At 34.9% G+C, this 13,764-nt stretch overlaps 1 protein-coding gene across 3 annotated transcripts in view; it reads right to left on the minus strand.

The window, feature by feature from the left end:
• LOC137638759 (ubiquitin carboxyl-terminal hydrolase 48-like) overlaps positions 1 to 13,764 on the minus strand; it is a 355,352-nt gene that overhangs the window by 99,049 nt on the left and 242,539 nt on the right. For all 3 annotated transcript variants that reach the window (XM_068371107.1, XM_068371105.1, XM_068371106.1), the window contains exon 15: positions 4,537 to 4,649. In XM_068371107.1, coding sequence (XP_068227208.1) covers positions 4,537 to 4,649 — 113 coding nt within the window. The remainder of the gene's footprint in view (positions 1 to 4,536; positions 4,650 to 13,764) is intronic.

Raw genomic sequence — 13,764 nt, forward strand, 5'->3', positions numbered from 1 at the left:
GTTGACATGAAGTTTAAAATAATTGACAAGATGAAGTTTAGAATAGTTGACATGGTTTAGTTTAGAACAGTTGACATGATGAAGTTTACAATAGTTGACATGATGAACTTTAGCATAATTGACATGATGAAGTTTAGAATAGTAGATATAAAGTTTAAAACAGTTGATAGGATGTTTACAATAGTTGACACGATGAAGTTTGGAATAGTTGCCATGATGAAGCTTAGAATAGTTGACATGATGAAGTTTAGAACAGTTGACATGAAGTTTAGAATAGTTGGCATGAAGTTTGGAATAGTTGATGCAATGAAGTTTAGAAAAGTTGCCATAATGAAGTTTAGAATAGTTGATGTTATAAAGTTTGGAAAAGTTGACATGAATTAGTTTATACCACTTATCATGATGAAGTTTACAATAGTTGACATGATGAACTTTAGAATAGTTGACATGGTGAAGTTCAACAGTTGACATGATGAAGTTTAGAATAGATGACATGATGAAGTTTGGGATAGTTGACATGATGAAGTTTGGAACAGTTGCCATGATGAAGTTTGGAACAGTTGACACGAAAAAGTTTGGAGAAGTTTAAAATAATTGACAAGATGAAGTTTAGAATAGTTGACATGGTTTAATTTAGAACAGTTGACATGAAGTTTACAATAGTTGACATGATGAACTTTAGCATAATTGACACAATGAAGTTTAGAATAGTAGATATAAAGTTTAAAACAGTTGATAGGATGAAGTTTACAATGGTTGACACTATGAAGTTTGGAATAGTTGCCATGATGAAGTTTAGAATAGTTGACGTGATGAAGTTGACATGAAGTTTAAAATAGTTGGCATGAAGTTTGGAACAGTTGATGCAATAAAGTTTAGAAAAGTTGACATATTGAAGTTTAGAATAGTTGACGTGATGAAGTTTGGAATAGTTGACATGAATTAGTTTATACCAGTTATCATGATGAAGTTTACAATAGTTGACATGATGAACTTTAGAATAGTTGACATGGTGAAGTTCAACAGTTGACATGATGAAGTTTAGAATAGTTGCCATGATGAAGTTTGGGATAGTTGACATGACGAAGTTTGGAACAGTTGACAAGATGAATATTAGAAGAGATTCCATGATAGAACTTTAGAATAGTTGACATGATGAACTTTAGAATAGTTGACATGGTGAAGTTCAACAGTTGACATGATGAAGTTTAGAATAGTTGCCATGATGAAGTTTGGGATAGTTGACATGATGAAGTTTGGAACAGTTGACAAGATGAATATTAGAAGAGATTCCATGATAGAACTTTAGAATAGTTGACATGGTGAAGTTTAACAATTGACATGGTGAAGTTTAGAATAGTTGACATGATGAAGTTTGGAATAGTTGAAATGATGAAGTTTGGAACAGTTGACATGAAGAAGTTTGGAATAGTTGACATGGTGAAGTTTAGAACCACTGACATGGGGAAGTTTAAAATAATTGACAAGATTAATATTAGAAGAGTTTCCATGATGAAGTTTATAATAGTTGACATGGTGAAGTTTGGGAAAGTTGACATGATGAAGTTTGGAATAGTTGCCATGATGAAGTTTAGAACAGTTGACCTGGTGAAGTTTAGAATAGTTGACATGACGTTTGAAATAGTTGACATGATGAAGTTTAGAATAGTTGACATGAAGAAGTTTGGAATAGTTGACATGATGAAGTTTAGAACCGTTGATATTACATTTAATAAAGAATATGGTTAAAAAGTATGTGAAAACAATGAAGATAGAACCAGGAATATTAATATAGTAGTGCGAAGAAAAACGGTTGATTGTTCAGTTATTTGAGAATAAATAAAATGGACGACAGATGAGAAATGTCACAAAAATGTGTAGAGAAAGAAAAGTAGAAGGATGAGAGCAGTACATTTGGATAAGATTTATAGTTTCCAAAGACGCCATATTGAGAGTTTATGAATGAATTGTTGAAAAATAAATGTATGAAACTGTAACGAGATTGTTAGGTGGGAAGGGAAAAAAAAAAAGATTAGTAGAATGCTACGTAAGAAACTTGAAAGGGTGAGAAATGTGATACGTATAAGAAGTGGTAAAAAGATTAGCAAAAGTTTTGAAATAATTACATCATACTGTAAGAATGGAGTATAATACGCTGGTGTAAAGAAAAAGAAAAAGGAAAGTAATGTAAAAATGTATAAAAAGGGGAACTGGAAAGGAAGGATCTCGATACTAAGGAAGTATGAGGGTGCAAACAAAATAGACGTACAAGGCATATTGTGCAAGGGTTGAAAATGGGGATGAAGCTTAGCGGACATCTTTATAGATATTTTTAACACATGAGTTCGGTCACATTCCATAAGTTTAAATATAAATTTGACCGTAACGGCTGACTTATATTTATAACAGGAGTGAGCAATGTTAATAGGCAAGGCTCATTAGTTAAAAATTGGAAATCTCCAGAAATTCCAAAAGTATGACCGTTTCTTGAATAAATTATGACTACTAATCTCAGCTGTAAATTCAATCTCTCATAGCTATTGGATTGTGAGGGGTCGATTCCAAGGTGAAAATGACACATGAAAATAGCAATATTATAAAAAAAAACTTTCTGCTGCCCCTCTTATTTAGAAGAATGGATATACCTTATGTCTGTATACATATATGTATGTGTATATCTATCTATCTGTATATATATATATATATATATATATATATATATATATATATATATATATATATATACACATGTTTTATATATATAAATATATATATATATATATACAGAGAGAGAGAGAGAGAGAGAGAGAGAGAGAGAGAGAGAGAGAGAGAGAGAGAGAGAGAGAGAGAGAGAGAAAACCGCAAACGTTCATTTCCAGGCCTTCAATAATTGGACAATACTTAGGCAGCAAGCCGTCTTCCATCAGATGGAATGTATTCCCAGAATCCCATTCCGGCTTTTTCTTATAATTTTCTTCCCTTCATGAATCTCGTATTTTTTCCACGGATTCCTTTCATTATTTCCCTTTTTCTATTCTTACATCATCTTCCTAAATCGACAACAAATTAGCGCAAACATAAAACCAATCTTCCCTCTTATAATATAAAATAATATCTTCCCATCTCGCATACGGCACCTAAAGACATTTCTTCTCCCATACATCCTCCCAAATTTCCCCTTCCATCTCTTCCCTGACGACATCAACACCGCTGATTACCAAGTAACCAGGGAGATGCGCTCCCCCTCCCCCTCTCTCTTTCTCTCTCTCTCTGGAGCGGTCATTGATGAGAATACGGCCAGCGAGTGACCGAGTGAACAAAGAAGAGAGAGAGAGAGAGAGAGAGAGAGAGAGAGAGAGAGAGAGAGAGAGAGTTACATAACCTTAAGTATCTATTCCGTAATTTACAAGTCACTTCAATCATTTCTGTTGGTTACACAAATTACCTTCGATATATTTAGATTCTTTGAATGGCTATTTTTCCACGGCCAAAGCAATTACTTATATTTTATTTGACACTTCAAAAGTTTATTATATAAAAATTTGACAATAACAGTTCGAAATACATTGCTTGTTATTTTAGGATTCATGCAAAATAATAAATAACGTTAACTGTGAAGATACTTTCTATGAACCATTATCATGGGCAAAGCTGCAAAATATTTGGTATGTTATACAAAATAGAAAGAAAGTCAACCATCCCAGTACCTAGAAAAAAATAATTACATTTGCATTAATACCCCTCAAGACATAGCAAAATTCTAAAATTTTCCTGTTCAATAAATCGTACTGAGTTAGCATATGCTAAACAATATCATTACCTTGTAGTAGTTAATAGGTTGGACAAGGCACTAGCCACTCGTTGAGATACTATCGCTAGAGAGTTATGGGGTCCTTTGACTGGCCAGACAGTATTACATTGGAGTCTTCTCTCTGGTTACGGTTCATTTTCCCTTTGCCTACACACAACGAATAGTCTGGCCTATTCCTTACATATTCTCCTCTGTCTTCATACACCTGACAACACTGAGACTATCAAACAATTCTTCTTCACCCAAGGGGTTAATTACTGCACTGTAATTGATCAGTGGCTACTTTCCTCTTGGTAAGGGTAGAAGAGACTCTTTAGCTATGGTAAGCAGCTCTTTTAGGAGGACACTCCAAAATCAAACCACTATTCTCTAGTCTTGGGTAGTACCATAGCCTCTGTGCCATGGCCATCCACTGTCTTGCGTTGGAGTTCTCTTGCTTGAGGGTACACTCGGGCACACTATTCTATCTAATTTCTCTTCCTCTTGTTTTGTTAAAGTTCTTATAGTTTATATAGGAAATATTTACTTCAATGTTATCACTGTTCTTAAATATTTAATTTTCTCTTGATTCCTTTCCTCACTGGGCTATTTCCCCTGTTGAAGACCCTGCTTTTCCGACTAAGGTTACAAAGGTTGTAGCTTAGCAATTGATGATAATAATGATGATACCTAAAATGCAAACCACTGCTCCATCAAAATACTAATGACACTACTGTTTTACTCACCAGGCACAGTCACAAGAATACCGGAATCTTGGTAGGTGGCCTCGATGGTATGGGAAGGGGAGTACAGCTGCTTCAGAATATCCCATTCATCCTCCCAGACTAAGACCATGTGTCTGTAATTACAAAAAATTAGGAGAATTATATTTCTTTTATATGAAGCCATTTATCGTGAGACATAGATGATTTTAGGCAGTCAACATGTCAGCTATAACCGTGCTGAATGCGACAAGAACAGAAAAAAAAAATATAAAAAAGAAAAAACTAATTAGCATGCAAAGTAAAATATACAAATAACAGGAAACATATTAAATAAGACTTATGTCAATATATTCCACATAGCATTCGCACAGATTTTTAAATTATCATCATCATCGCCATATAATGACCACAATTGCTACCAATATATGTTTTTTCTTCAAAAAGTCCAGACGTTTTCTCCTGGGTATGAAATTATCAATTTCATGACACTCACTTCCTTGTTAAATATTTGAAGATGTCAAAAAGTGATAAATTGGAATAAGGTACAAATATGCAGTTGACCTAATTTTGAGAGATTACAGACTACAACACCGGCAGTTTTCTTTACGGTCTATATATTATGTCATTACATCTGAAGCATCAAACTTGAAACCATCTACATTCACTGTAAGTTTGAAATATGAATAAAGGCAGGTTTTATATATACAACGTTCTCGTCTATCTAAAAATCTCATAGATAAAATATTTAGCTTAATTTCTTTGCTTTCGAATTCGAAAAGTATGCAGTTCCCAATCTTTAGTGGAAGCGACGTAAGTATTAGATTCTTTTAACTCACATGATAACAGATTATTAACAAATAAATAATAATTTGGTCTGTCTACTTCATATAACTCTAATTAGTATATAGACTTCTGTATTAAAACAATTAATTGATAAAGCCTACGACAATAATTAAAGGCAATACGAAGTGCACAGGGACACGAGAGGTTGGTCGTTACCCAATTTATGAAAAAGGAATACTATTAACAAACTACAAGATATTCACAGCAATCCTCAGTAAAGTATGCATTGCATGTTTCCGGTAATATAAAAATTTATATTTATGGAAAAATAACGAGGACATCACAATGCAGATTCAAACAATGGAAACTTCATAAAAAATAAGTAAAGGGATACACAACAAATAACATAACTTTTATGTATTATCCCATAATTACAATTATAATTATCACTTGCCAAGATGCAACCCTCGTAGAAAACCAGAAGGCTACAAGCCCAAGGGCCCCAAGAGGGTAAGCAGTCCTGAACGGAGAAAAAACTTGGGAAATACAGTAGGGTAATCTATGAAAAATACATCATAGAAAAAAAAAAAGATGAGAAAGATTCAACAGCACATGCGAATACACCTGACATAATGAGAAAACGGAAGAAGGAGAAAGAGGAAAGAATATAAAGATGCAAAGGCAGAAAAGGGAAGAAGGATGAGGAGGGTGTGTGTGTGCGTGTGTTTTCGGGTGGGGAGGGGAGAAGAGAGAGAGTAGTATAGTATAAAAACGTTTTCCTCCAGAATAAAAACGTTTCTGCTGAACGCTCGCCGAAGATGGATGGTGCAGGAAGGGTAGGGAACAGAGAGAGAGAGAGAGAGAGAGAGAGAGAGAGAGAGAGAGAGAGAGAGAGAGAGAGATAGCAGATAAAGGGGGTGAAGAAACAGCATCTTTCAACGACAAATACACAAATAAAAGGAATTATGAGTATGAAATTGAAATACAATCGTTTAAAGGTATTTTGAAACTGAGAAAAAAATGAAAACAGTAGCCTCATTGTGGAAAACTGTAAAATAAAATTAAATAAATAAATAAAAGCAACAACACTCTATAAGACCACTTAACTTTGTCCAAAAATCTTAATGCCTATTTCTCCAGATCGGCTCAGATAAATGAAATGAAAAGAAATAAAAAAGTTCCTTAGAAAGCAATGAAATTAACTTTGTTCTTGGCTTTCTCAAAGAAAAACAAAAAACCAAATTTAATGGCAGTAAACAAACTAAGTCATTTTTAAATACAAATATTTAAGGGTTCGAACTCGCAATTCCTTTGCTCCAATGTAAGTAATCTTGGCAATGCAAATATATGTATGAATATAATGAATGATATATGAATATATTTTTTCATCATACACTTTTTTTGCATTATCATTAATATTATTTCTTGCTAAGCTACAACCCTAGTTGGAAAAGCAGGGTACAATAACCCCAAGGGCTCCAATAGGGAAAGGATGTTCAAGGGAGTTATATGATCAGTGTTTGGCTTTCCGTCAAATGACTACGCAAACCAATGGTTGCTTGAATTAATTACCTTTATCTTAGTTTGAAAGTTGATAATGGTCAAAGATATATCCTGTAATTTACAGTACACACACACACACACACACACACACACATATATATATATATATATATATATATATATATATATATATACTGCATACATGTGTGTTTTCGGAACTTATTAAAAAAAAATGACGACTGAATATTTAGATAAATATGCACACCCATTCAACCTTTCCCAACAACGCCTCCTTTCTTAAATACAACTCGATAGTTTGGGCAATTTGTGGGAGATTGTTGTTTACAGTGGTTGTCCGTCAGCGTGAAAAAAAAATATATACATACATACATACATACATATATATATATATATATATATATATATATATATATATATATATATATACTGTATATGTATATATATATATATATATATATATATATATATATTTGATATATATATATATACATAAATATGTATATATATACATATATATAAATATATGTATATCATATATATATATATATATATATATATGTGTGTGTGTGTGTGTGTATGTGTGTATACATATAAAGCCAGAGGATAGGATACCCTACACTGCCATGTAGTTTAAAACGTGTGTGGATGTGTTGCAGATAAATAATTTGTTCAAGAAGTGGAAGCCAAAGGCTGTTTTGGCACTTGGTGAGACAAAGATGAATTGGCAGTGTGTGCAAGAATGGGATCATTATTTTTTCATAATATAACCCCAATCATATTAATCATTATCAATATTCGGGGTCAATGACCTTAGATGTCAGGATGCCAGAAAACCTCAAATCAATCAATCAATCAATATTCTGACCACACTGTAAGACATTTTTCATATACAAATCTCAGCCAAGGTAAAAAGTAAATATTTCTTATATCGATTAGTATATTAACCAATATTACACAGTTGTTATGGAGCCCTTGGGCTTATAGCATCTGCTTTTCCAATTAGGGTTGTAGCTTAGCAAGTGATAATAATAATAATAATAATAATAATAATAATAATAATAACTGCACCAACACTAATAAGAACACTGTTTCTCAAAATAGTTGTCAATTGAACTAAATTACTTCAAAATACAAGTGATTTTACCTAAAATGTACAAAATATGATTCATTGTTATGTTAAATTGCAAGTTTCAATTAGCTATCGGACAAGCAGCAACTCCTGTCGCCGAGATCAATGTACAGTCAACATTTCAAGATCTTTAGAAGCAACGCCGACTGAACTATAAGACAATAACAATGCTAACAGTGAACCAATTACAACGATATCGAAGAGCGTATGAAGTCGATAACAAAATGAAATCAACGGTAAAAGCAAGAATGATGTTGACAATACTACAAAAAAAAAAAAATACAATAAGGTAACAGATAAAACAGACAACAAATAAAAGCGAGAACGAGATTGACAATGCTACAAAATTACGATAAATGAAGGAAACTAACAATAGCAGAGTAATAAAAAACGATAACAAAGCAGCAATAAAGATAACAGAAAAGCATGAACGACTAATAAAATAAACGTTGGCGATAATTACGAAAACAAAGATAACACAAAATAAAAAGACAATGACAAGTAAAAATGACGAAGAAATAGAACTAAAAAAATTAAAGACCAAGATTTACCGAACTGGGATTCGAGTCCTGGTCAAGTTTCTTGTAGTGTCTGCAACCTAGCTATCCTTGTGAACTAAGGAGGGGGGGGGGGAGCTCATGGGCATGGAGGTATACTTGGAGTATTAATCCTTCTAGGAGGTATACCTGCTGAGTCATCAGCACCCATTGCCTAGTACCTTGGTTCTAACTTGGGTGGAAAGGAGGCATCCATATGATCAGTCTCTAGGGCATTGTCCCTGGCCTCTGCCATTCGTGAGCAGCCTTTAAACCTTTAATAATTAAAGATGAAATACAAGAATGCAACACTAAAGCAAACTATCATAGAGGGCCAGGTCAGCCTTTTTAGAGAAAACTTAGACGGGAAAAAAAATAAAACTTTGAGTATAGTTAAAACCTGCGATCAATATACTCCATTGGTGAGATGTCACAAGAAAAACTATTTTTTTCTTTTTTTTTACATATGACGCAACAATGTCTTTTTAGTTTACCAGTGAAACCAAGTTACAGAACCAATGGTAGACATTTCCCAGCAGATTTGATTTCCTGATTTATTTTCTGATAATGCACTGAAAATATTCTTCCTTTATTTCATTGTTCTTGAACACGGCAATTGCCACCCTCCTCTTCAACCCCCAGCAAAAAAAAAAAAAATGCATATTCAACCACTTAGCCACCCTGGTCAAACATCTGTCACAATTCCGTCATCATTCAAACACTGCATTTCAAGTATTATATTTAATAAATTAGGGGCAAATAAACAATATGGCAGTTATTCTAGTTGTTATTTCTGCCTGAACCCAGGAAAACTTGTCTTTTTGCCCGATTTTTTAGCTCAAGAGAGATTTCACAATGAATGGTTCTTACGTGACGGAAAAGAAAACCTCTTTGAATGATTATGGAATCACAGAGGAAGAAGCAAAATAAGTTTGAGGTAAATTGGATGACGTTAGTTTAGGCCGAATGACTAAGCAAAAAATTCCAATCCCCCAAGAGTAGGACCTCGCCTCCCTCCCCCCTTCCTCATATATACACTCAAGTAAGGTATGTGAAACCTCGTAGTTAAAAGGTATTACTAAAGTCGCCTCTTTTATAGCTACTTATTTCCAATTCGATCCAGTGCAAGAAAAGAACGTCCAGCCATTTTCTTGAAAAACTTACTGTGCCTCTTGTCACCGGAACTAGGTGTTTTGAATACAGCCTTCGCAGGCGCAATGAGATGAATACAGAAACGTGGGGTGATAAAGTAACCATAATTAAAACCACAGGATAACCCAGTGTGCAGTTCCTTCTTCTCCCAACAGGGATGAGTGAGGCCTCTCATCAGGCCTTTAGGACATTCATCTAGGAAATTATTTCCCTCTAATAATGTGGTGTGCTGTATGTAGACAGAAACAATATCATATACCCTACTTTAATTAATTATATAAACAGCTACCTGTAAACATTCTTTTATATAGAATTTCCTATACACTTCTCATGGTACTATGAAGATAATATCTTAAAGTATGATAACAAAACCTTTCAATTATAGTGTCATCTTCCCTATGTAATAAAGAGCAACGTCTCTCTCTCTCTCTCTCTCTCTCTCTCTCTCTCTCTCTCTCTCTCTCTCTCTCTCTCTCTCTCTCTCTCTCTCTCTCTATATATATATATATATATATATATATATATATATATATATATAATATATTATATATATATATATATATATATATATATATATATTTAAATATATATGTGTATATATATAAATATTTATATGTATATGTGTATGTATATATATATATATATATATATATATATATATACTGTATATATATTGCCAGAGGTATGACTACTATGTCTTTCCCGTCACTATGGTAAGGGGGAGAGGGAGTAGTTAGTTATACCCTGGTCAGAGGGGGTACTCTACGATGTACACTCGGAAACCACAATCTCCCACAAATTGCCGAAACTGCCAGGTTGTAATTAAGAAAGGGATAAGAGATGGAAAGGATTGAATCTATGTGCATGCCTATCTAAATATTTAGCCGTCATATTTGACGGGTCGGGTACATTAGTAGGGCAATAAAGAGCTTAATAATTACTACTGTATCCTTATTATTGCATCCAAATTAAGAAGTCAAATCACCCCTTATTATTGTCGTCGTATTACTATTATCATTATTATTATTCATGGCGTTTAGGTAGTGCAAGGTGTGACCCTTCCTGCTTTCTACCTTGAGACGGGGCTGTGCCATCCATATTTATTGTGGCACTTTTTCATTGGAGTTTGAAAGGAAAACCGATATCTCTTACGAGGAATGACAGCCTCTTAAGAAAACAAACACAGAGGGGAGGGGAGGAGCAGGAGCTAGGAGGATACAGGGAACTAGAGAGGGGGGGATGGGAGACAGACGTAGTGAACATGGGGAAAGACTTAGGACTGGATGAAAAAGAGGAATCAAGGGAGTACAAGGAAAAGATAAGAGTATAAGGAACTGTGGAGAGTGGAGGAAAGTCATGGGGATTCAGGAACCATAAGGATCAGAGAAAGGTAGGGGGAAAGAATGGGGATTGAATTAGTATAAGGAATAGAGAAAATTAGAGGAAAAGAGCATGGATTGGGGGAGTATATTGAACAGAAAAGAATAGGGATCGAGGGAGTTTAAGAAACAGAAAAAATAGGGGGGAAAGAATTGGGATGATGGGAGTATAAGGAACAAAGAAAAGTGGGGGGGGGGGAGAAATGGGGATAGAGGAATAGAGAAAAGTAGGGGAAAGAATGTAGATCGAGAGTAACAGGAACAGAAGAGCATAGGGGGAAAGAACAGGGATCACAAGAGTATAAGGAACAAAAAAGGGCAAGGGATAAAATGTGTATTGGGGGAGCATAAGGTAAAAGAATGGTGTTCGAGGTAGTATAAGGAACAGAAAAGTGTAAGGTAGGGGAAAAGACCGGAGATCACAAGAGTATAATTAGCAGAGAAGATTCGGGGAAAAGAACAGAGATCACTAGAGTATAAGGAACACAGAAGTGAAGGGAATAAAAATGTGTATTGGGGGAGTATAAGGCGATACAATGGGGATTGAGGGAGTATAAGGAACAGAGAAGATTTGGGAGAAAGAATAAGATCATAAGAGTATAAGGAACAGAGAAGTGCAGGGAGTAGAAACGTGGATTGGGGAGTATAGAAAAAAAATTGCGGATCGGGGGAGTATAAGGAACAGAGAAGATTAGGGGAAAAGAACAGAGATCACAAGAATATAAGGAATAGAGAAACTAAAGGGGATAAAAATGTATTTGGGGAGTATAAGGCAAAAATGTGGATCAAGGGAGTATAAGGAACTGAGAAGATTAGGGGAAAAAAACAGAGTTCACAAGGATATAAGGGACAGGGAAGTACAGGAGGGGTAAAAACGTGTATTGGGGGAGTATAGGGCAAAAATGGGGATCGAGGGAGTATAAAGAACAGAGGAGATTAGGGGAAAAGAACAGAGATCACAAGAATATAAGGAATACAGAAACTAAGGGGGATAAAAACGTATTTGGGGAGTATAAGGCAAAAATGGGGATCAAGGGAGTATAAGGAACAGAGAAGATTAGGGGGAAAGAACGGAGGTCACAAGGATATAAGGAACAGAGAGGTACAGGGGGGGGTAAAAACGTGTATTGGGGGAGTATAGGGCAAAAATGGGGATCGAGGGAGTATAAGGAACAGAGGAGATAGGGGGAAAAGAACAGAGATCACAAGAGTATAAGGAACAGAGAAGTGCAGGGGGGTAAAAAGGTGTATTGGGGAGTATAGGGTAGGGAAAAATAATGGGGATCGAGGGAGTATAAGGAACAGAAAACGGCGGGGGCTAAAAATGTATTGAGGGATTATAAGATAGGGCAAAAAATGGGAATCGAGAGAGTATAAGGAACAAAAAGGATTAGGGGGAAAGGACAGAGATTGCAGGAGGATGTGGGCCACAGAACAGTTGTGAAAAGGAGGAGGATTGAAGGAGTATTAGGAACAGAGAAGTTGAGGGGAAAAGAACAGGGACTGTGGTTGTATAAGGAGGTGAGAAGGGAGATAAAATTGAACTGTAACAAAACTCACAGTATGATTGTGAGTTCCCCAACATCCATACTTTTTCACTGACCATATCTCTTAGCTATGTACAACTTAAAAATTCTAGGTGTGATTCTTGATTGCAAATCACTTTTGAGTAACTCATACTGTACAGTCTATTTCTTCTTCTATTGCATAAACATAAGCATACTGAAAGTCTTTTTGAGATTATAGGTGATCAAATCACCCTGAGGAAATGTTTCAATATTTTGATTCTGTCAAGTTTTAAGTATTATTCTTAAGTCTGGTCTTCAGCTACACTTGTTACACAAACATTTGCGGTCTATTAAATTCCTTACTCCTGATCTAGACATTAATCGTTGACAACATCTTTCAGTTATTTCTTTGTGCATGATGCATAAGATTTTTATTATAATGGATTTGCAATCAAATCTTCCTATCCTGCACCATTCTGTACATAGTACTGCTTAATTCTAACAGATTTGCTGTCTCCATCACGAGACCAAATACTATACAGTATTCTGGAAGTTTTATTCCAGCTGTAATCAGATTCTGGAATGATCTTCCTAAACTGGCAGTTGAATAGGAGAAACTTTAGAAGCTCAACCTCGTTGCAATAATTTTCTGTTGAACCGCTTAACATAAGTTTTATTTCATAGTTTATATGAGTGATCTATCTCAGTGTTGTTGCTAATAATAATATATTTAATAATTTTTCATAATTTCTTATGTTGTAGTTCAATCATTACTTCGCTATTTCCCTTCAACAATGGGTTGCTTTGCCAGTTGGAGCCCTTGGGTTTGTAGCCTCTTGCTTTTCCAACTAGGCTTGTAGCTTGGCTAGAAATAATACAATGATAATAATAAGAAAAAGGATAGGAAAGAAGAATATGGATTCTGGGAGTATAAGGAATAGAGAAAGGTAGGAATACAAAGAACAGAGAAGAGGACAAGGAAATGGCAGGATTGAGGAAGTATAAAAAACAGAGGAGGAGGAGGAGGAGGAGGGAAGAGAGGGTATTGAAGGTATAAAAGGAAAGAATAGGGACTGAGGGAGTATAATGAACAGAGTAGAATTGAAGGAAAGAGGAGTGACTGAGGGAGTAAAAGGAACACAGAAGAGTAAGAGAGTGGGTATTGAGGGATTATTATGGGAGATCAACCAGCCTAAGAATTCAAACTTTACTCTCACAGAGATGGTCCGAATAATTTT

The sequence above is a fragment of the Palaemon carinicauda genome, chromosome 3 (genome assembly GCF_036898095.1).
Source record: "Palaemon carinicauda isolate YSFRI2023 chromosome 3, ASM3689809v2, whole genome shotgun sequence".
Classification (NCBI taxonomy): Eukaryota; Metazoa; Arthropoda; class Malacostraca; order Decapoda; family Palaemonidae; genus Palaemon; species Palaemon carinicauda.